This window comes from Oncorhynchus nerka, linkage group LG20 (genome assembly GCF_034236695.1).
Source record: "Oncorhynchus nerka isolate Pitt River linkage group LG20, Oner_Uvic_2.0, whole genome shotgun sequence".
Lineage (NCBI taxonomy): Eukaryota > Metazoa > Chordata > Actinopteri > Salmoniformes > Salmonidae > Oncorhynchus > Oncorhynchus nerka.
In genome coordinates, this window is record NC_088415.1 from 75,428,238 (window position 1) to 75,452,478 (window position 24,241).

Sequence of the window (24,241 nt, forward strand, 5' to 3'; positions counted from 1 at the left end):
CTGTCAGAAGCGAGTCAGCGAAGCAGGGAAAGGAAGGGGGCGTTAACCACTGCATTAATTTACAGTCGGTCTCTCAAATACCGACACCTATTTAATTTCAAAACCTACATACCAACAAAAAATAATACTTTTCGTATATAATCTTGTGAAGGGTAGAAGAGGGAGCCATGGCGAAGCGGCAGGACACCAAGAAATTCTTTGAGAATCTTTCCGGTGCTGGAAAATCCATCGGCGTTCTGACAAGCGGAGGAGATGCTCAAGGTATCAGTTACTGTTAGGCTACAAGTGGATTAGAGTGATACTGAAATAAACGCTGGAATTGTGTAATCATTACGATACTAAAAGGGAAACAAAGTGTCGAGTTAATATCAGTATTGCAAGTGCTGTCATTGTGTTTAGCCTAAAGGAACTTAGTAATTTTGTTCTCATATGTTTGACTTAATTATTCAAAAGATAAGGTAGGCTAGTTGAGTATTGACCAAAAAAAGCTGTTCAACATTAAATAAAAATTCATAATAACATTATTTGTGGAGTATGTAGGCAATTGGTAGGCTATTTTTGGTTAGAATTGTCACACCATTGGAAAAGGGAGATGATGCATTATTGTAATCAACAAAAACACGGAGCAAAAAAGTGTATCATACTGAAGGGTTGGTGCTATCCGGTAAGGGATATTTATGGTTAAGGTTAGGGTGAGGGTAAGAGTGTGGACGTCCCAAGAATCCCGGATAGCACTATCCGACACCGAAGCCTGCATTGCGGAATTCCATTCGCTGATAACCTATGGCGCAGATATGTCATCACGTCTGCAGGCGCACGCCCTGGATGTTAAACTCAACATGCCAATTGCAGAGAGCTAAGCATATGTGCATAGTAGCAGTTGCGATTTTTGCATGTAAATCTTGGTGGGGCAAACTCAACAAAAACAAAAAATTGGGATCCATGCCAGCAAAGGCACTACACAACACAATACATTAATTGCATTATAACCTTGACAAACGGTGCCCACAAACTGTTAGGGCCTACATAAAGCTGTCCCAAGAGCAGAGCTTTCTTTTCAGCATCATGGAGTGAATCCTTACCACTGCTACACCTGGCTATCAGAGGAGCCTTGTCTGGCAGCTAAACAGTTAATTCAGCCTCATTTACTGCCTTAAAAAAACAGCTGATATAGCTGACTTGCTTAAACAAATGTGGTTTCTACTAACAATTGAGATGTACAAACTATAGCATAAGGGGACGACAAGCGCATAAGAGGCTTTTTTCATTTTGATTAAGACATTAATGAGCGAGCTTGGACGGACGTAGTCAATATAACTATTTGTTCAGCACTTTTGAAATGCGCATTAATAGAATTAAGTTCATGGGCCATTCTTACAGTATTTTCCCTGTACACCATGACAGAACCGTGGGATAAATGAAGGGGGCATATAAGCAGACAATGAAAGCTCTTAAAATATTCAATGATTACATTTCTCTCAAACAGGCTATAGGCTACATGTGCACCACCAAGTAAGAACAGTAGGCTAGGCTATGAGGGGGAAAGGGACCAAATGTATAGGGTGCGCCACATGGGCTACTAATAGCTAATTTACACAACATACACTTAGTATTGCTTTCGTAGCTACAGTATACATATCTCCCTGGCATATTACATAATTTATGCAGCAGCATACAATATTTTTTGGGACTCACCTTGTTGTGCTGTGCTCACTTGAACAGGAAGGTGGCACGGCGGTCCTTCTTGTGGGCAAATTTAGTCATCAAAGTCTGGCATGTTCTGGATTTATGCTGCTTTCAAGACAACTGGGAACTCAGAAAAAAACAAGGCCGATTCATGACGTCAGTGATCTTCAGGTCGGAGCTCTAGAAAGAAGCCCAAGTTCCCGACATCCGAGTTGGATAATCGTTCAAAATGTATTTTCCAAGTCCGAGCTAGTTTTTGTCAGCGTTCCCATTTCTCTTGAAGTCTGTTGCATGTGAATTTGTATCCTTTTAAGCTTGGAAAAGAGACCCTTAAACCCAGACTTGGACAACACACCCACTCCACTGAATAGCAGGCTAGTGATTGCTTAGCAATGCTTGCAGTTTGCCACTGATTCCTTCGAAGCCTCTCATTGTTGAATTTCCATCTTGTTGTGTAATGTTTATGTTCAATGGCCGATGAGCACCGATACGTTTTATCTATAATTTATCTTCATATGAAAAGGATTTGCCAGTAGATTGTAGACTTGATTCATGAGGATGACTGCTTGTCTAGCTTACTAGCTAAGATTTTGAAAGTTTGATGTTGACATGATCAGTCCAACCTAAGCTACACTAGATATAATGTGATTTGATGTAATTTTATCTGTGGTCAATGACCTTGAGCCTTTGATGGGCACTTCTAATGTAACTGTATGTCAGCACCAAAGGGCCTAGAATTTTCGAGTTCTCTCCGTAGATTTTGCGGTGACGTAGTGTCCCCGTGAGTGACAGAACACTTAGCCAATCACGGCGCAACAAGAGAACATTACCAACCCCTATGCTCTGTATTTTCCACTAGCTGCCTCACCACCACAGAAAGCACTGAGCTAGGCTGAAACACCTTAATTTTGGAGCTGCCTTACTCAAGAAAGCAAAAAACAGACCATGTTTGTGTGCGGCTTTATTACCTCAATGATTTTTTATTTTTTACATTGTTTGCAAACTGATATTAGCACGTGTTAATGCCACAATAGCATGCAAAACAGGCACTTTTTTCAGCTCTGCCCCACCTGTCCTGAATGATGGGTTGCCACTGCATACTAGCCTATCAATATTGTAATGTATTTAATTTTATATCAGCCTATTTCAATGTGACTATCATTATAAAGTTCCCTGTGCATTAAAACATCTGAGGATTAACGTTTGTGCCAGCCTGGCAGGAAGTGGCGGGGTCTGTGTCCCAAATGACCAATACAGCGTACTACTTTTGACCAGGACCCATAGGGCTCTGATAAAAATTGGTGTACTTTACATGGAATATGGTGCCATTTGGGACACAACCACAGTGCACCTTATCATGGGACACAAGGAGAGGTGGCTGCCAATTAAAACACATCTTGACTATTGTAGCGCGCATGGCATTACTAATGGGCAGACAAGCATGGGAAGAGGAGGATGGGGATAAGAATAGGGTAGACCTACGTGAGGCGCTGCAAGTAGTGGAGTTGTCCCCTGGGTTTCTTAACTCCGAAATGTAGCCTACCTCTCACAGAGTTGAGAAATTTGGCTACCTCTATGCGTCACTATAATGTGGAAACACAACTGACATCTCAGTAAAGGACTGTGGTAGTAATAAGTGTGACTCAGCCATTCATTGTTCCATGCCTGGCCCTGGCTGTCATTCACTAATAATGTTGTACTCTCTTTACATGGACTATCTTATTGGCAGACTACAGCAGGCTGAGATTTCCACTGAATTTATGATACTGTAGTACATTTGCAACAATAGTCTACTGTATCTGTCATTAAAGTGTGACATAGTGGGGAGTAGAGTAGTAGGCTACTCCCTTTCTCATCAGAGTACTAGTTCTAAAATGCCTACACGTGTAACCATGTAATGACGCTTTATCTCTTCACAGCTTTAAAGATTGTTACTGGCATGGCCCAAATATTTTCACCTTGCTCAAAGCCTTCAAACACACTGTTGTGTCGCTTTGTTTCATTGCCCTGCTGTTCTTTAATTTGCTTGATCCTATCTTGAAGGGTCAGTAGTGCTGGAAGGAAGAGGTTGTATGCATATGTCTGTGTTGAGAAATACACTGCATCCTGTTGCTGTAGAGCAGGGATCATCAACTAGATTCAGCCGCGTCCAAATGTATTTCTTGGAGTGGCTGGTCAGTTGGCCGGAACATAATAACACTTCTTTTTTTTACTGCAAATTGACCACAAGAAGACCATAATATTTGACTAAAACATCATTTCAAACCTTGCTTACAGTTGTATACGATATCTCTATTATGTGTGGGAATACATGGGAACAGATGACCAAAATTAAAATCACTAGGGCTGATTTCCTGGTGTTGTTATTGTCTTCTATGTCCAACAATGAAAATGCAAAAAAAGAAATTTGGGTGGGCCAAATAAACTACCAGTTGGGGAACCCTGCTGTCTGTTGCGTGCGTGGGTAAAATCACTGGGGAAGCAAAGCGCCCCCCCCCGCCAGCTACCTCCTGGCGCACCTAGGGCTGTGGCGGTCACGAAAATAACTGTCGTCTCACGGTAATTGGCCGTTAATTAACATAAACATGTTTACCATCTTCTGGCTTTCACAAGTCACTGATGCTGACCTTCTGAACATCTACATTTTAAAAAATCTAATAAATATATGTAATATAGCCTACACCTCCACAATAAATACATGATTTAATTTAGACAGGTCTAAAGAAACATGATATGATAAAATGTTGTCTATTTCAGAAGAACAGAATAGCATACTCTGAGTTGTCCTTATGTTAGGTCCTGATCTGGCTAAGCCAAATGGCTGTGGGCTACAAAAGTGAATTTAGCAGACAAGATTTGCTTAGAATTCCATGGCATTATTTTATAGTATGAAGAATACAACTGAACAAAGCTGAATAAAATAGAAACTATCAGGAATCAAGGTAAGACCCAAGTGCAGACTGTGTGAAGTAACAATGTTTATTGTAACAACAGGGGCAGGCAAATGACAGGTCAAGATAGACAGGGGGCGATAATCCAGAGTAGGAGCAAAGGCACAATACGGCAGGCAGCCTCAGGGACAGGCAGAGTGATCAGGGGGGGGGTGGGTACTTGGTCAGGACAGGCAAGGGTCAAAAACCAGGAGGACGAGAAAAAGAGAGACTAGGGAAAAACAGGAGCTGAGACAATACGTTGGTAGGCTTGAACAAACAAGACGAACTGGCAACAGACAAATAGAGAACACAGGTATAAATACACAGGGGATAAGGGGGAAGATGGACGACACCTGGAGGGGGGTGGAGATAATCACAAAGACAGGTGAAACAAATCAGGGTGCGACAGAAATAATATTTTCTCCAACCGATTTGAGGGAGTGCGCACATGCAGCTATTCTGTGTTGAGCGGTTAACAAAGAAATGGGTATTATTATATGCTTAATTTAGAGTTATTAATGTAACTTTAGTTGTTCTACAAATGTACGTTCATCTCTAGGAGACAGAACGCGTATCCTTCCTGAGCGGTATGATGGATGTTTTTATTTTTGTATTTTTAAGGCTGCATGATGCGACTCTAATGATGATTTGAAAAAAGTTGCTTGAAAGGCCTGATCTCTGCTTTGTTTTTTGCCTAGGCTGTACACACTACATCAATCACTCATTCACAATTTGACAAGCACTTGATCATGTCTAGAATTTCATGGCGGCATCCCCTTTGTGTGGCCGTAATGCACCCTAAAAGAATCCATGCCTTTTGTGGCCAGGGACACAACTGCGCACATCCTTATCCAATTCCGAGGTGAACTTTGAAGATATTGGAAGAACTGTCCACATTTACTTTTGTCAGCCAACAAGATGAGTAGGTTGAAGTCAGAAGTTTACATACACCTTAGAAAAACTGAGTTTAAATGCATTTTTCACAATTCCTGACATTTAATCCTAGTAAAAATTCCCTGTCTTAGGTCAGTTAGGATCACCACTTTATTTTAAGAATGTGTAATGTCAGAATAATAGTAGAGATAATGATTTATTTCAGCTGTTATTTATTTTCTCACATTCTCAGTGGGTCAAAAGTTTACATACAATTAGTATTTGGTAGCATTGCCTTTAAATTGTTTAACTTGGGTCAAACGTTTCAGGTAGCCTTCCACAAGCTTCCCACAATAAGTTGGGTGAATTTTGGCCCATTCCTCCTGACAGAGCTGGTGTAACAGTCAGGTTTGTAGGCCTCCTTGCTCGCACACGCTTTTTCAGTTCTGTCCACAAATCGTCTATAAGATTGTGGTCAGGGCTTTGTGATGACCCCTCCAATACCTTGACTTTGTTGTCCTTAAGCCATTTTGCCACAACTTTGGAAGTATGCTTGGGGTCATTGTCCATTTGGAAGACCCATTTGCGACCAAGCTTTAACTTCCTGACTGATGTCTTGAGATGTTGCTTTAATATATCCACATCATTTTGCTCACTCATGATGCCATCTATTTTGTGAAGTGCACCAGTCCCTCCTGCAGCAAAGCATCCCAACAACATGATGCTGCCACCCCCGTTCTTCACAGTTGGGATGGTGTACTTCGGCTTGCAAGCCCCCTTTTTCCTCCAAACATAACAATGGTCATTATGGCCAAACAGTTCTATTTTTGTTTCATCAGACCAGAGGACTTTTCTCCAAAAAGTACGATCTTTGTCCCCATGTGCAGTCGCAAACCGTAGTCTGGCTTTTTCATGGCAGTTTTGGAGCAGTGGCCTCTTCCTTGCAGAGCGGCCTTTCAGGTTATGTCGATATTTACTGTGGCTATAGATACTTTTGTACCTGTTTCCTCCACAAGGCCCTTTGCTGTTGTTCTGGGATTGATTTGCACTTTCGCACCAAAGTACGTTCATCTCTAGGAGACAGAACACGTATCCTTCCTGAGCGGTATGATGGCTGCGTGGTCCCATGGTGTTTATACTTGCCTACTATTGTTTGTACAGATGAACGTGGTACCTTTAGGCATTTGGAAATTGCTCCCAAGGATGAACCAGACATGTGGAGGTCTACAATTTTTTTTTTTATGTCTTCGCTGATTTCTTTTGATTTTCCCATGATGTCAAGCAAAGAGGCACTGAGTTTGAAGGTAGGCCTTGAAATACATCCACATATACACCTCCAATTGACTCAAATTATGTAAATTAGCCTATCAGAAGCTTCTAAAGCCATGACATAATTTTCTGGAATTTTCCAAGCTGTTTAAAGGCACAGTTATCTTAGTGTATGTAAACTTCTGACCCACTGGATTGTGATACAGTGAATTATTAATGAAATAATCTGTCTGTAAACAATTGTTGGAAAAAATACTTGTGTCATGCACAAAGTAGATCCTAACTGACTTGCCAAAACTATATTTTGTTAACAAGAAATTTGTTGAGTGGTTGAAAAATGAGTTTTCTTGACTCCAACCTAAGTGTAAGTAAACTTCCGACTTCAACTGTAGATGGTTGTCACGTAGAGAGACAGAGGAGCACTGTTTTGATCGCTCGGATGCTTTCTCCTGTGAGAAAATTATGAAACACAGAGAGATGAAAGATACATTATTTTATGTGTTTTTATTTTTTTCTTGGTACGTTTTTGGGGGAAGCCTGGTGTCCCTTGGTATTCATGAATACACACCACTGCCTGCTGTAGAGAAATCAAACATAACTAAACATACCTAATCCATAATCTCTACGAACACTACTTGGCCGTCGTAAATATACATTTGTCCCTCGCTATCAAATAAACACCCGAATCAAACATTCCTGCTGTGTCAACAGTGGGCTACCATTAGACCAAGCACTTTGTACGAGACTACCTACCATGAAATCTACCATTGTCTACACAGCAGGAATATAGTGCAAAAGTCCCGTCAGAATCCAGCTGTGGTCAAAGTTAGAAAGCATCCTGTAGCCTACCCTGAAGACTAGAACATTCACATGATGTAAGTAAAAACCACTAAGACTTCTGGCAGTCTTATCTGCCAGAAAAGATCAGTTGGTTCTGTATATAGGGTGATTCCTAAAATTACTTACAGAACCATTGGCCATGCTTCAGGAAATCTTCCAGTGGGATTCAGTGTTTATCATTGTTAACCTACATTGGCTAATATATGCACCATTTTCTGTGTACACACAGGTCTCCTTCATTTTATATTGTTACTGGTATCCTAGCAACAGTGACTGGCACCAGCCAACCCACAGTACCAGAATCCGTGCTCGTTAGCATCGACCCAGACAACAGACCCTTAATATCTGTGCCAGACCAACCATGCACTCTGGTCTCTCTACAGTCTGTTTACTGTGAAGGCATGCTGATTCTGAAATGAAACCCTATATCCTATATAGTGTACCCTATGTGGGCCCTGGTCAAAGTAAGTGCACTATATAAGGAATAGGGGTAAAAAACTAGCGCACTATAGGGAATAGGGTCCCATTTCAGACGCACGTGAGTTCATTGTTGTGGGCCTAAGAAGCTCTTGGAGGCTGACACTAACAATAATGACATCCAAGGCAGCGCCTGCTCCCGCCCACACTCAGAGTGCTCTGGGAAGCCAGTGAATAGCAGCCTTGTTGTGTGGTGTGGGAGAAGTGGAAGGACATCAGCATAGAGCAGTCTTGGCACCACAGGGCTGCCCTACTGTTCTTGGCTGCGTGTACAGACTAATGAGAATGTAGCTGTAAGCAGTAAGTGCTACACTCTTAGAAAAAAAGGGTTCTAAAAGGGTTCTTTGGCTGTCCCCATAGGAGAACCCTTTTTGGTTCCCGGTAGAACCCCTTTGGGTTCCATGTAGAGCCCTCTGTGGAAGGGGAAGCAAAAAGGAACCAAAAAGGGTTCTTACCTGGAACCAAAAATGGTTCCTTAAAGGGTTCTCCTATGGGGACAGCCAGATAACCCTTTTACTGTAGGTACTAGATTAGAGTGTATTGTCTTGTCCGTAATAAGGTGACCAAAGATATTGCATTCAAAATTATTCCCACACTTGTATAACAATATTAACATAGTTTTGGTGCAACTAAGATGCAAGTCTTTGTAATCATTATGACCAATTTCCACACTGTCAATGGAAAATGTACTAGATACTGAATCAAGGTCAATGCCTATGCAAGTATCTTTCTCTGCTGGACGGAGCACACCATGTTAACTTGATTTACATGATTCATCCCATCTCCCTGATTTGTATTTTCAGCCTGTAGCCTACCAAATATAACATGCATTGTCATATAATGAATGTATTTTTCATTCTCTCTGACTCTCTCTGCCTCTGTGTTGTTGTTGTTGTTGTGCAGGTATGAATGCTGCTGTACGGGCTGTGGTCCGCATGGGTATTTATGTGGGAGCTAAAGTCTACTTCGTCCATGAGGTGAGATCATGATAGACACTCCCGCGGGCTTGTACTGTCCTACCACTGACACTGACACTGAGACAAATCAACACCGACAAGCTCTGTGCTCATAGGGCAAAGCTTTTTCTTTGAGCAGTAGTGGTTTGGATAAACAAAATGTTACAGAATGAAATAGAACACTAAATTAAATTGGTGATTAAAAGGATCTCTATGCAGAATGTGTAATGTTTAAATAAAACAGAGGAGGAGCGATTCTTCGGCATAAATGTTCAACGAGATGACTTTTATTTTATTTAAGGGTCATGGAAATGAGAAGTATTTGAATTGGAAACTTGTGAAGTCATGGTGTTGGTAGCGGGAGCAGTTTCCCATACATAAGCAGCTAATTCATTTGCTGAGGAAATCATACTCTGGAGGTTATTTAATAATGTTCCTGTCCACTGGGGTCAAATCAAATTGTATTTGTCACATGCTTCATAAACAGGTGTAGACTAGAGTGAAATGCTTGCTTACAGGCCCTTCCCAACAATGGGGTCAAATAAAATCATTTCAGGGCTTAAGAATTAACTTAGGTGTGATTCTGTCTCTACAGATTCTGTCTCTACATTCACTTAATGCTTTTATAAGGATGACGTAACGCCTGGTCATAAGAGGTCATGATGGAATACTGTGTGAGAATATCAAATCAAACTGTATTTGTCACATGCTTTGTAAACAACAGGTATGGACTAACAGTGAAATGCTTACTTACGGGTCCTTCCCAACAACGCAGAGAAATAATCGAAAAATAATAACACAAGGAATAAATACACGAGTAATGATAACTTTGCTACTGTATATACACGGGGTACCGGCATACATAGACAACTCGAGGTAAGATCAATTTGGCCCAAACATGAAAATGAGATGAGCCATCCCTTTAACACTAGCACAAATGATGCCCACTCATTAAAGCTACACTGATGTATCTCACAGCATGCTGTTGTTTATTCAGACTCATGGCGATGGCACTACAGGGACGTCTGAAGCTTCCTGTAATCCAATTATTTAGACATTGACACCAGAGCTCTTATCCTCCCGCCGCCATTGAGTTATCTACAGAGTAGATAACAACATGTTACAGTTAGCCTCTTGCAGAGCGTATGTCCCAAATTACAACCTATTCCGTATAGTGCACTACTTTTGGTGTGCATAGGGCTCTGGTAAAAAGCTGTGCACTATATAGGGACTAGTGTGCCATTTGAGACACAGACAGTGAGTGTGCTGTGAGCCTGCTCAATGGAATACCTTTTATCGGTCATCAAACACTGGAGTCTCTAACAATAGACGACACTTAAGCAAAGACTCCAGCCACCCAAGTCAAAGGGTTCTCTCTACTAGCACACAGCAAGCACTACCAATGCAAGTATGGAACCAACAGGATCCCGAATAGCTTTGACCCCCAAGCCATAAGACTGCTAAATAAATAGTTAACTAATTAGCTACCTGCATTGACCCTTTTTGCACTAACTATTTGTCTCATCACATGCTGTTACTGTTTATCATCTATCCTGTAGCCTAGTGACTTCATCCCTACCTATATGTACATATCTACCTCAATTACCCCTGCACATCGACTTGGTACTGAGAGACAGCATCCATGATAATCTGTTCTTTACTTTTGCTACAGGTAGCAGTTAGCATGATTTAGCATTGTCCTCTCAAAATGAATGTAAGCCAATATCCCTGATGTTATCAAAGATGCGTTGCAGAGTCAACGACTGTTACTATGTAACAACATTATAATTCATGAATATGTTCATATTACTATTAGGAAATATAGGCCTGTGCTGTGAGATAATGTTAATATGTTCATATTACTATTAGTAAATATAGGCCTGTGCTGTGAGATAATGTTAATATGTTCATATTACTATTAGGAAATATAGGCCTGTGCTGTGAGATAATGTTAATATGTTCATATTACTATTAGTAAATATAGGCCTGTGCTGTGAGATAATGTTAATATGTTCATATTACTATTAGGAAATATAGGCCTGTGCTGTGAGATAATGTTAATATGTTCATATTACTATTAGGAAATATAGGCCTGTGCTGTGAGATAATGTTAATATGTTCATATTACTATTAGGAAATATAGGCCTGTGCTGTGAGATAATGTTAATATGTTCATATTACTATTAGGAAATATAGGCCTGTGCTGTGAGATAATGTTAATATGTTCATATTACTATTAGGAAATATAGGCCTGTGCTGTGAGATAATGTTAATATGTTCATATTACTATTAGGAAATATAGGCCTGTGCTGTGAGATAATGTTAATATGTTCATATTACTATTAGGAAATATAGGCCTGTGCTGTGAGATGATGTTAATATGTATTTTCTCTATGCAGGGTTACCAGGGTATGGTAGATGGTGGGGATAACATTGAAGAGGCATCATGGGAAAGTGTCTCCAGCATGCTGCAAGTGGTAAGTAGTGCAATGAATGCCTTTAGGCAATATACTATGGATTTGTTTAACATTATCATCACAGTCACAGGCTATATATATAGTATACGTAGGGGTTAATGAATATTTTGGCCAGAGGCTACAGTATACTATACAGTATACTATACAGTATATGATGGTTAATGGTTTGAATATATCAGTGGTCCCAGAATTGACAAATTGCATGTGACAGATGAGCGCAGCTGCATTTCTGGCCGATGCTAAACAGAGTGGAAGGTGGATTCTGCATGAACCTGATAGTTAATGACAACACAACACAACACTAAAACAATATGTGAGATGTTGAATTAATGACACCTATCAATGCAGCAGTGCTCAATTGTGTCAGATAATATCATCCATTGGTTTCATCCATCCACATTCATCCGTCTATCCTTCTAACATTAATTAATTCAGTCATCCATCCATCCCTCCATCTATCCTTCACCCATCCATCCAATCTTCATTCATCTATCCACCAACCTCAACCTATCCATCCATCAATTCAGTTGGCATCCATCCATCAATTCAGTTGTCATCCATCAATTCAGTTGTCATCCATCCATCAATCCATCTTTCCAACTGTCATTCATCCATTCATCTGAATTCTTGACTGTTGTGTTTTCCTGTCAGGGTGGCACAGTCATTGGCAGTGCCCGCTGCAAGGAGTTCCGCAGCCACGAGGGGCGTCTGAAGGCTGCCCACCACCTGGTGCAGCGTGACATCACCAACCTGTGTGTGATCGGAGGGGACGGCAGCCTCACTGGGGCCAACCTCTTCAGAGAGGAGTGGAGCGGACTACTGGAGGAACTGGTCCAGCAGGGTATCTCAATGTTATAGTCAATGGAGTGGACCAAATGTTCACAGTAATCTACTCCATCATTAATTTCTACACAAATGTTTTTATTTATATGCCTGACATGTTGTAGTAAAACATGTACTACTATGTATTACCAAAGCCTGTATACAGCCATTCCATCTATGAGTGTACACTACTCAGTAGTGAAGCCAGTGGGTTCATGTTGCGTTGCATTGTGAATAAAGGTCTGATTGATGAGAAGGCTGCCCAGAACAATTCAGAGCTGCACATCGTGGGAATGGTGGGCTCCATCGACAACGACTTCTGTGGCACTGACATGACAATCGGGACAGACTCTGCCCTGCACAGAATCATAGAGGTGGTGGACGCAATCATGACTACAGCCCAGAGGTACTGACATAGATGATTGTTGTTGAATGGTACATTTCTTAACTTTTAGATGAGCCAACATTTACACAGACAGAGGTACTGACAGATACAGTGGCATATTTAGCTCAGTGGTGTTGTTTGTACACATACAACATTTACAAACTTATCTCCTTTCTCTCAGCCACCAGAGGACGTTTGTGCTGGAGGTCATGGGAAGACATTGTGGGTATGGAATGGCATTTCATTTCTGCTTTCATTTCCTGCTTTATTCTTGTACTTGCTACAATTTAGCAATGGACTCTCAGCAGTCCTGCTTTGAAAATGTTTGTACATAATACATACAAAAGTGTGTGTGTGTGTGTGTGTGTGTGTGTGTGTGTGTGTGTGTGTGTGTGTGTGTGTGTGTGTGTGTGTGTGTGTGTGTGTGTGTGTGTGTGTGTGTGTGTGTGTGTGTGTGTAGGTACCTGGCCCTAGTAAGTGCTCTGGCCTGCGGGGCTGACTGGGTGCTGATCCCTGAGATGCCCCCTGAGGACGGGTGGGAGGAACAGATGTGTCAGAAACTGTCTGAGGTAACCACACACACACACACACACACACACACACACACACACAAAGGTAACATCCGACATCTGCAGATCTAACAAATACATTTCAATCTATACCTCACATTGAATAGGATTTATTGCTTAGTGATAACACGTTGTAGTGTATTGTATTTCCTTCAACCATAGCAGAAGCAGCAGTGTTCATTGTGTTTCTTAATGTCCAGAGCCGATCCAGGGGTTCAAGGCTGAATATAATCATAGTTGCTGAAGGAGCCATTGACAGACAAGGAAAGGCTATTACTGTTAATAATGTCAAGGATGTGAGTACCTGAATATGCAACGTAGGGGGAACCAAAAGCAGGCCCTACAGATGTGTGAATAGCTCCATGCTTTACAGATGAAAGGTGAGAGATGGACAGAGGTAGTAGGCAGATCTGTTCTTTCTCTCTCTCTGATAGGCATGCAGCTGTTTCAGCATAAACCAGGTCCAGCTTTTGAAAAGCCAAATGCAAAAATGATCTGTCATGTACTGTATATCTGTGCTTTGTTTGTATTCTTATAGAATCGTGCAGATAAGAAACGGCTCAATATCATTATTGTAGCAGAGGGGGCGATAGATTCTCACAACAAGCCTATCACTACAGACCATATTAAGGAAGTAAGTACTCAGCTGTCCTGTACTGGTGGAGTACTCCTCTGCAGACCTGGGTTCAAATCCTATTTTAAATCTTTTTGCGACTTTCTATTGGTTTAATTGCGCCAGACAATCTCAATCAAGCCCACATTAAGTATTTGAAATGATTTCATATTGTATTTGAACCCAGGTCTGGTACAGTACTTCTGTGTGCCGTGGTTACTTCTGGCTGCACATCGTCATCTCTCCATCTCTCTGTCCCATTAACAACATGCTGTCCATGTTTTAACTCTTCATCTAAGTATTTTATTGGATCTTTCTTAGTGATGTGAACTTCTGTGAATTATTCTTTGTCCTGTTTGTGCCTTTGCAACCTTGTTCTTCATCAGCATACCTAACCTGGTAAGCATAGAAATTCATATAGAACTTATAGGATCTCTGTTCTGGTAAGAGTACAGTTTACCTGGCAGAACATACAGTACAGTTTACCTGGCAGAACAAAAGAACAAGGTCTGAGTCCAAAATGGCACCCTATTCTCTATAATATACTGTACTAGTTTTGACCAGCTCTGGTTTAAAGTAGTGCACTATATAGGGAATAGGGTGCCATTTGGAACACACATGTGTAAGTGTTGGAGACTCACTTACAGTGTACATGACAGGAACTGTTTTGCATGGGTGTACAGTGCTTGTGCTTTCCCCTACTCTCTTTCTTCCTAAGGTATAGCATGCCATTGTCATTCTCTTTCTACCATACAATACAAATAGACAATTGTTGCATTCCAAATGGCACCCTATTCTCTATATCATGGTCCTGGGGACCCAAAAGGGTGCGCATTTTGGTTTTTGCCTTAGCACTACACAGCTGATTCAGCTCATCATCAAATCTTTGATTAGTGGAATCAGATGTGCACTCCTTTGGGTCCCCAGGACCAGGATTAAGAAACACTGATCTATATAATGCATTACTTTTGTAGTACTGAATAGGGTGCCATTTGGGACGTACGTTTTATTTGATTACTCTGCTAATTTGAGGAAATGTACATTGCTCAATACCTGGCCTTCCTCTCCTACTATAGTTGGTTGTTAGCTGTCTGGGCTTTGACACCCGAGTCACCATCCTGGGTCACGTCCAGAGAGGAGGAACCCCCTCTGCCTTTGACCGGATCCTGGTGAGTGTTACCCACATACTCACATACAATGAAAAGGCACTTATAGACTGGGTTGCTTCCTAAATGGCACCCTATTCCCTATATAATGCACTACTTTTCAGTTAGAGGCACAGCCATTTGTGCTGCCGTCTGTCTAATAGCTGAATAATATCCCTGGTTTGTTTGTTTTGGTTAGTAACCATGAGGAAGTTTCAGTATGATAATCATAATTTAAAGAGCATGTCATTTCATACTGTTATGCAATTTCTAACTTGAACTTGAAGTTATTTTCCCAGTGTCCCAAATCACCATTAATTCTAAGTTGACCCCAGTATAAATATTATTTGACCTTTGCCCTCCACCCTGTCTGTCCAGGCCAGTCGTATGGGAGTGGAGGCGGTCCTGGCCCTGTTGGAGGCGTCAGCCAGCACACCGGCCTGCGTAGTGTCTCTGTGTGGGAACCAGGCTGTCCGTCTGCCCCTCATGGAGTGTGTTCAGATGGTACACTTACACTGTGTGTTCACATGCTATACAGGCCCTGCTGGGACCCTGGATTAGTATTCTGTACAGGGTACAGATGGGGATGGCCGCCAGCCAAGATAGTGGGTGTGAGATTGCTTTACTCAATAGTAATGAACACGTATGAAGTAATAGCCTACCCCTTTGTGATGTTTTCAGGTTCTACACCATTCACAGAATGCATCAAGTACTTCTACCTACTGTATACATTATATATCTATTATGAATAAAGACGATTGATAGGCTGTTGATTCCAGACACATTAACCACTCTTATTTATGTTCTCAATAGACACAAGATGTCCAGAAAGCCATGGACGAGAAGAATTTTGAGGAAGCTGTGAGACTGCGTGGCAGGTACATTATCTGACTCTTGTACCAATTCTACATTCTTTGATCAAATAAAGTGATATCTCTGTATTTCTAAGATGCATATCTTTATTTGGCCAGCAGTCTAGTCTAGCAGGACCATTACCGCGTTACAGGATTCAGATTCATTTTCCTCTTGCCTTTAAAAGTTTATGCAACTTAGTAATGGAGGTTTCTGGACAAAAGGTAGATGGATGAATAACAGTATGTTTCGTTCATATTTTGCAGGAGTTTCGAAAACAACCTGAACACCTACAAACTCCTGTCTTACCGGAAAGCAGACTCTGAACTCCCAAATGTAAGTATCCTCAGATAACCCAAGGCAAACATTTACAATGGGGCAAAAAAGTATTTAGTTAGCCACCAATTGTGCAAGTTCTCCCACTTAAAAAGATGAGAGAGGCCTGTAATTGTCATCATAGGTACACTTCAACTATGACAGACAAAATGAGAAAAAAAATCCAGAAAATCCCGTTGTAGGATTTTTAATGAATTTATTTGCAAATTATGGTGGAAAATAAGTATTTGGTCACCTACAAACAAGCAAGATTTCTGGCTCTCACAGACCTGTAACTTCTTATTTAAGAGGCTCCTCTGTCCTCCACTCGTTACCTGTATTAATGGCACCTGTTTGAACTTGTTATCAGTATAAAAGACACCTGTCCACAACCTCAAACAGTCACACTCCAAACTCTACTATGGCCAAGACCAAAGAGCTGTCAAAGGACACCAGAAACAAAATTGTAGACCTGCACCAGGCTGGGAAGACTGAATCTGCAATAGGTAAGCAGCTTGGTTTGAAGAAATCAACTGTGGAAGCAATTATTGGGAAATGGAAGACATACAAGACCACTGATAATCTCACTCGATCTGGGGCTCCACGCAAGATCTCACCCCGTGGAGTCAAAATGATCACAAGAACGGTGAGCAAAAATCCCAGAACCACGCGGGGGGACCTACTGAATGACCTGCAGAGAGCTGGGACCAAAGTAACAAAGCCTACTATCAGTAACACACTACGCCGCCAGGGACTCAAATCCTGCAGTGCCAGACGTGTCCCCCTGCTTAAGCCAGTACATGTCCAGGACCGTCTGAAAATTGCTAGAGAGCATTTGGATGATCCAGAAGAAGATTGGGAGAATGTCATATGGTCAGATGAAACCAAAATATAACTTTTTGTAAAATCTCAACTTGTCGTGTTTGGAGGACAAAGAATGCTGAGTTGCATTCAAAGAACACCATACCTACTGTGAAGCATGAGAGTGGAAACATCATGCTTTGGGGCTGTTTTTCTGCAAAGGGACCAGGACGACTGATCCGTGTAAAGGAAAGAATGAATGGGGCCATGTATCGTGAGATTTTGAGTGAAAACCTCTTTCCATCAGCAAGGGCATTGATGATGAAACGTGGCTGGGTCTTTCAGCATGACAATGATCCCAAACACACCACCCGGGCAACGAGGAGTGGTTTCGTAAGAAGCATTTCAAGGTCCTGGAGTGGCCTAGCCAGTCTCCAGATCTCAACCCCATAGAAAATCTTTGGAGGGAGTTGAAAGTCCGTGTTGCCCAGCAACAGCCCCAAAGCATCACTGCTCTAGAGGAGATCTGCATGGAGGAATGGGCCAAAATACCAGCAACAGTGTGTGAAAACCTTATGAAGACTTACAGAAAAGTTTGACCTCTGTCATTGCCAACAAAGGGTATATAACATTGAGATAAGTATTGAGATAAACTTTTGTTATTGACCAAATACTTATTTTCCACCATCATTTTCAAATAAATTCATAAAAAATCCTACAACATGATTTTCTGGATTGTTTTTCTCATTTTGTCTGTCATAGTTGAAGTGTACCTATGATGAAAATTACAGGCCTCTCTCATATTTTTAAGTGGGAGAACTTGCACAATTGGTGGCTGACTAAATACTTTTTTGCCCCACTGTATATTGTACATTGACAAAGTTACTGTGACATTCACATGTGTTTTCCCTAACGTTTGTGTCTTTCCAGCGTTTCTCAGATTTGTGCGTTAGGATCAGGTACTTCCTGTTGAGGTGCATTGTGGCTCATACTGAGGTCTTTTTGTGACACTAACAGAGTGTGTTTGTTAAATTGTTTTCTGTCTTGAGGGGATAGGAAGAGGATGAGCTCCCAAATAATGTACGTACTGTACTGTAACCTACTATAATATACCAGCTTTAGATCAGTGCTAAGTTCTCCTATATGTATACCGTTTGTGCTAACATGCCAACTCTCCGTGTTTGGCTTGACAATGACAGCAATGGAGTTGGCAAGAGTACAAACAGATCTGGGACCAGGCTTCGTTTGAAATACTAATTTGCTGCATCAATGGCCCTGTAGAATAGAACAACAAACAGCTTTTAGGTTACATTTTCTCTAACAACATATTTATTTGAATAGAATAATACCTCCATAGAGCCATGATTGAACTAGACAGCTTCTGACGCAGTACATGTTGGATTAGACCATTTTGAACATAAATAGTGCCACAAAACGACTGTAGCCTCATTGCTTATTTCGTCATGACTCTGCTTAGTAGAAGCACAGTAGATCTGTGTTCTAAGAAGTGCCCTGTTCCTGCACTTTCAGTATGCTTGCTGTTGTCATAGTAGCCTACTAACTAGTTCTGCTGCATAGAAGTATCAGTATCAGACACATGCTTGTGATCTGCTCAAAGTAAGAGATTACTTTGAGATTACCACGCCTATGAGGGCACTCATATACGTGGGGTCTATCTGTCCATGAGCACGCTGTGATCATGTGATTGAGCTCAGAGCCAGTGGTCTATGTGAAGTACAACAACAGCCTATACAGATGCAGCATTTTGGGGCCGTAGCATGAGGCCTTGCTAGGCTTGTCTCTGCATGCTGCTCCATTCTCCACGGAGACAACAGCTTTGCCAGGCTTGTAGAGCATCTCTACCCAGTATCAACCACTATGAGCAGATGTATGTATACAGAGGGGTTTGGTGATATGGGTATCAATGAGCATTTTGAATTTACTGAATAGAAATTGAAATGACCCCAACTCTCCTGGTTTAAAATGTGTATGTATTTTTGTGTGTGTGTATTTCTAAATGTGTGTGTGTGACGACTGTGCTGTTGATCCTCAGAGCTCCTTCAACGTGGCGGTGCTGAACGTGGGTGCCCCTGCTGCGGGCATGAACGCAGCTGTCCGCTCGGCCGTCAGGGTGGGCATCACCGAGGGGCACAAGATGTTCGCCGTTAACGACGGCTTCGAGGGATTCTACAAGGGACAGGTACTGGAGTTAAGACACATGATTATAGTCATTGTATTCTTGCCCAATGAGAATGATGGTTTTACTGCCACATGATCAACAGGGGCCTGTTGCACAAAACTAGGATAAGGGATTAAGCCAGGATATCTTGGTGATCCTGGCTCAATTGATCCGTAATCCGGTTGCACTAAAGATGGATAGGGGGCAGGAGGATATGTTATGGTATAAATTACCATGGAGATTTATTCTGTGGAGCTAGCCTGCTCCAGACCAGGCTAAATTCCAGGATCTATTTAATCTCATCCCTAATGTCAGTCAGCAGTCACCACAAATGGAAACCAATAGTTATTTCACTGCTCACTATACATTGTTATCACATATAACTAGACCCACTGTTATTATTTAAACGTTTGTGATCATTAATTTCAATGATTTTTAGATGTTGCTATCATTAGATAATTTACAGTTTCCCATAGACTATAAGGCTATATATAAAATGATAGAATATTAGGGCCACAGAGGGGAAAAAAACACAAGTCATAATATTGTAACCAGTTGTTTTAAAGGAGGACAGTTGTTAAAATGACAGATGTGGGGCATTTCGTGAAATTGTACTTCAGTATGGTTTCATAAACAAAGACATGCTGATGTGCCAGAATATTAAGTATCACATTGTCATAAGTATCAAAACTGTAAAAACAATATGTAGCTTTTCTGCAGAAAGAACCAGCCTCATAAATTTATGACTTTATCCTTTTTCTTCAGTGTGGCCCTAGTACTCTGTCATATAAACAAATACACATTCCATATGAATATAAAAACACAATGTGTAACATTATGTTCCTTTATTGAATAAGGACAAAACAAAGCAGGTAAACCATCAGCTCCTTTCGAAACTGAAGTCACAGTGACTCTACAAGATGGAAAGCACAGAATCCAAGCATATTATACAAAATGATACATACACATTCAAAGGTCTGTATATAACACACCCTGCATGTCTGCACACTAAAATAAATGCAGGACAAATCCATACACATCAACTGAACAGACAAATGAATGGATGCAGTAGCCTCCCTGCAGCCTTGTATTACACACAGTATACCGATCATAAGAGGCCAAATTCGTCAAAAAACGAACCCAAAAAAAAAACCCAAATTCCTCTGCCACCGCAGGACATATTTAACCAAAATTGAAAGCACACATACTAACTAAAATAATTCAACACATATTGGTCCCTCAGCAGCCGACCACTGTCGTCATCAGGGAAGATTGCCGGATTGTCCCAGTCCATGGCTGGTGGCACTCTGGGGGCCCTCTCCTTCCTCAGGCAGGCCACATTGTGGAGGACAGCACAAGCCACAGTAATATCACATGCCCTAACAGGGCTGACCCTTAATTTGTGAAGGCAGTGAAAGCGTGCCTTCAGGAGGCCAAAGGTCATTTCAACTCTGGCCCTGGTCCTGGCATGGGCATGGTTGTAGGCCTGCTGTGCTTCCTGGGGGTCTGTGAAAGGTGTCAGGAGAAAAGGCTGGCAGCCATACCCCTGTCTCCCAGCAACACACCAGAGAATTCACCTGTCAACACAAAATCTCATCATTACTACCTCATAAACACAGTGATATTCTTGACACAGCCATGATGGTTATAAATAGGGGTTGTGTGGCTTACCTTGTGATAGGCACTGATAGATTTCAGAGGCCCGAAAGATTCTGGAGTCATGGACTGAGCCAGGCCATTTTGCCACAACATTGCTGATCACACAGTCAGCATTGCAGACCATCTGAAATCATAAGATGAGGAATATTACACCAATCAATGCACATCACTGGCAATGCAGAGTGTTCGTCAATGGACAATATCAAAAAGTTATGTTCACCTGAACATTAATGCTGTGAAAGGATTTCCTATTCACAAAATCGGCCTCATGGGCACCTGAGGGGGCTTTTATCCTTATGTGTGTGCAGTCCACTGCACCAATGACCCTGTCACACAAAGTAATGAGTATCCTACTATGTGTTAACAGTTGTCCTGTAATTTGTAGATCCTCTTACCTGCAATCCTATAGAACTCCTCTTTGATGTCACAGAGTCTTCTGTGGCCAGGGAAGGAGATGAAGACATCTGCTAATGCTTTGATAGCCAGACACACACTCCTTATTGTGCGGCAAATTGTGGCCTTGTTCAGCATCCCCCACTGAGTACAGGAAGGCTCCACTAGCAAAAAAGCGCAAGGCCACACAAACCATTTGCTCCACACTCAGTGCATGGCTCCGTGCAGTGCGGTGCTTAATCCTGGGACCCAGTAGTCTGCATAGATACCTGATGCCATCTGCAGAAAACCTGTATCTTTCATATAGATGGTCATCAGGGAAGGCCAGTGGGTCCAACCGGTCCCTGAAGACCCTTTCTCGCCTGAAGGCTCTCCTCAGCACAAGTGCTTCTTCATCCACCACATCTCGCACGAATGGGCATGCCATTGTCAGAGCAGAAAGGAACACACCATTTTGGGCCTTCATATAGGCTAGTGGCCACACCTGGTGCTGGGGGGGTGGGCAAAAGAGGGCGATGCCTTATAACGATGACTTGGTTGTACTGATTGCTGGGAAAATAAAAAAAAACTTAGAAAGATGCCACCGTCCTGTGTGCTCACAATAAGAGCTCATATGTCATGGCTCACTTGACTTTACGAGAATATACCTAATTTTTATTTTGAGCTGTGTCATCTTCTTGGAGCTGGGGGAGGAAAGAAAAATAATGATTAATACATTTGTGTTACAGTTAGCATACAGTGTACATTGAAGGCATATCTCACCTCCCTCTCAAGTTTTTTTATTTCAAGGTCCAGTTTCCTAATTGTCCTCTTTTTTATTTCGGACTCCAGTGCAAGATTTTCCATCTTTTTCTTCTTGTACTGAATGTCTATGTTTGCCAGTTCTATTTGGCGCCGGAGGTGGTTGCCATACAACTTTCTGATAGCTTGTGAGCTCTGTGAACACAATACAATTAGCGCAGCTGGAATTTGGCAGGATGTGGTGTCCTTTTATTAATACGCACTATGTTGCCAGGCTGGTTTTCCCACTGTATAGCATCTGGGTCCTGTAAAAGAAATTCGATTTTGATGAAGACTCCTCACCATTGTAGAGTAAATAGTACTTTCACAGTCTTAACATGATACCTCATGCCTTCTGGAATCCAGAGAGATGGTCTCCTCCTCATCATGTGCTGTTGCTGCTGCACTGGGGCCTTCACCCTATCACATTTAATCGGATTCATATTGAAGCTAGTAGACAAGACATGCCAGGCCTACAGTATGCCTTTGATGGAGTACTCACTGGATCAGCATCGTCTGGTGCTTGTGCTGGTGGCTCTAACAGGAACACAGTGCTGCCAGGCACTGCAAGGCAATAGGTAAACCAAAGTCAGACAGTCCAAATTGATTCAATATGAATGTGGTTGTATCCCATGTAGAGATGGAAGGACATACCTTGAATGGCGGGTGGCATCTTGGGAGGAACCTATGCTCGTCTCTTTCCCCCAGGGATCCCCTCTAAGACGGGCCTGCCTTTATTTAGCTCAAGGCCATGTCCTCTGCTGGGGTAAGGTCAGCCTTTGGTGACCCACCACCCGTGCCTTGTCTGTGGGTATTCTTTTTCACTGCTAAAACAGTACAGACAATGTGTGAGCAGGCACCTTCTGGGTACAATATATGCTTGTGCTTTGTTAAATATTAGTCAGGGACCATACCATTCTGCAGAATGTTCTTGTATTTGATTTTGACCTGCTGCCATGTCCGTTTTGGCCCGTTCATGTTTAATCTACACACACACACACACACACACATTTAATGGAGTCACACTGCAAAAAATTACTTGGTATTTTTGTCTTGTTTTCAGTAAAAATATCAAAAAATGTATCATAGCTTTATACAGTGTGATGGAGTTACTTTACACAATTTCACTCATATCTGCAGTGCATTTCAATTAAAAATTTAACCGTTTCATAATTACAGTACAACTGCATTTTTGGAGATGTGAATTAAATATTTGAATTGTAATTGTGATGTTTCAGCGGAGCGGTGAGTGTGTAATTGTGCACTACTTACGCATTCAGGCGGTCTGCAATACTTTGCCACGCTTTTTCTCTTTGCTTTATCACTGTGGCGGTGTTGCCTTTCTTCTTAATTATATCTTTTACCTCCTCGTATGCCTCCATGAGGATTTGTGCTTCCGACGGGGAAAAGTACGCGGCTCTACCATGGTAAATCAGTTAATCTGTGATCTGTCCTTTTGAGTGAGCCGTGAGCCATCCAGGATTGGTTTCACCTGGCTTAATGAATCCGTGTCTGCTCATCCTGGCTTGGTCTTTGTGCAACCAATTAAGCCTGGACGCACATGTTTTGGCTTCATTGAGCTCAGCTGAGTCATTTATCCCGGATGTCTTAATTCTACTTTTGTGCAACAGGCCCCAGGTTGTTTTCTCACTGTTAAACACATTTGATCATATTTGTCCCCTAGTATTGTTTACACCATTAACCTTGAAATGCAGTCTACACCATATTTTGAAAGCCATTAGAATAACAAGAACATATTTAAAATGATTAATATAAACATGACAGCGAAGCCAGATAAGCTAAAGGTTATAGTGACCTTGTTGACTGGCTTTGCAGAGTAGAAAAGTAGCTGGCCTCTGTAAGTCACCTTTACTCTTGTGTCCCCTGCCACAGACACTGATGGTGTTTTTCAGATAAGACTTGTGTGGGGAGATAAACAGGACTACTTACAATTGTATTGTCAATTTGGTTTTGTATTTTGTATTTAAACATGTACATGACACTGCAACAAAATGATCCCCATGGGGACAATAAAGTCAGTAAGTAAGTCAGTAACTAAGCCAATTACTCTCACCTCCACTCTACTTTATCCAGGCCAGGCCTCTCAATCTACCCCTGTCCTTTATCCAGACCAGGCCTCTCACTCACCCCCTGCCCTTTATCCAGGCCTCTCACTCACCCCCTGTCCTTTATCCAGGCCAGGCCTCTCACTCACCC

The 24,241-nt window shown here is 41.8% G+C and overlaps 1 protein-coding gene and 1 long non-coding RNA gene across 12 annotated transcripts in view; one reads left to right on the top strand and one right to left on the bottom strand.

Moving 5' to 3' along the window:
* The window catches only part of LOC115103140 (ATP-dependent 6-phosphofructokinase, platelet type-like), a 42,596-nt gene continuing 18,355 nt past the window's right edge, over positions 1-24,241 (top strand). For 3 of the 9 annotated variants that reach the window (XM_065005776.1, XM_065005779.1, XM_065005780.1), the window contains exons 1-14: positions 1-261; positions 8,982-9,055; positions 11,434-11,511; positions 12,163-12,352; positions 12,574-12,739; positions 12,900-12,944; positions 13,179-13,287; positions 13,826-13,921; positions 14,977-15,069; positions 15,424-15,549; positions 15,859-15,923; positions 16,164-16,233; positions 18,070-18,093; positions 19,067-19,213. In XM_065005776.1, coding sequence (XP_064861848.1) covers positions 168-261; positions 8,982-9,055; positions 11,434-11,511; positions 12,163-12,352; positions 12,574-12,739; positions 12,900-12,944; positions 13,179-13,287; positions 13,826-13,921; positions 14,977-15,069; positions 15,424-15,549; positions 15,859-15,923; positions 16,164-16,233; positions 18,070-18,093; positions 19,067-19,213 — 1,377 coding nt within the window. In that variant the 5' untranslated portion in view covers positions 1-167. Of the gene's footprint in view, positions 262-8,981; positions 9,056-11,433; positions 11,512-12,162; positions 12,353-12,573; positions 12,740-12,899; positions 12,945-13,178; positions 13,288-13,487; positions 13,584-13,825; positions 13,922-14,976; positions 15,070-15,423; positions 15,550-15,858; positions 15,924-16,163; positions 16,234-18,069; positions 18,094-19,066; positions 19,214-24,241 lie in introns of all 9 variants that reach the window. The other 6 variants (XM_065005778.1, XM_065005781.1, XM_065005782.1 and 3 more) reach the window with 3 other exon arrangements.
* On the bottom strand, positions 20,341-22,590 carry LOC135562723 (uncharacterized). Of its 3 annotated transcripts, none has more exons than XR_010460076.1 (6): positions 22,527-22,590; positions 22,370-22,444; positions 22,249-22,290; positions 21,247-22,180; positions 20,864-20,975; positions 20,341-20,769 (listed from the first exon to the last, which is right to left on the bottom strand). It is a non-coding gene; the product is annotated as an uncharacterized LOC135562723 (long non-coding RNA). The 3 variants fall into 3 exon arrangements; XR_010460074.1 differs by having other exon boundaries at positions 21,247-21,927; positions 22,007-22,290; XR_010460073.1 differs by having other exon boundaries at positions 21,247-22,290.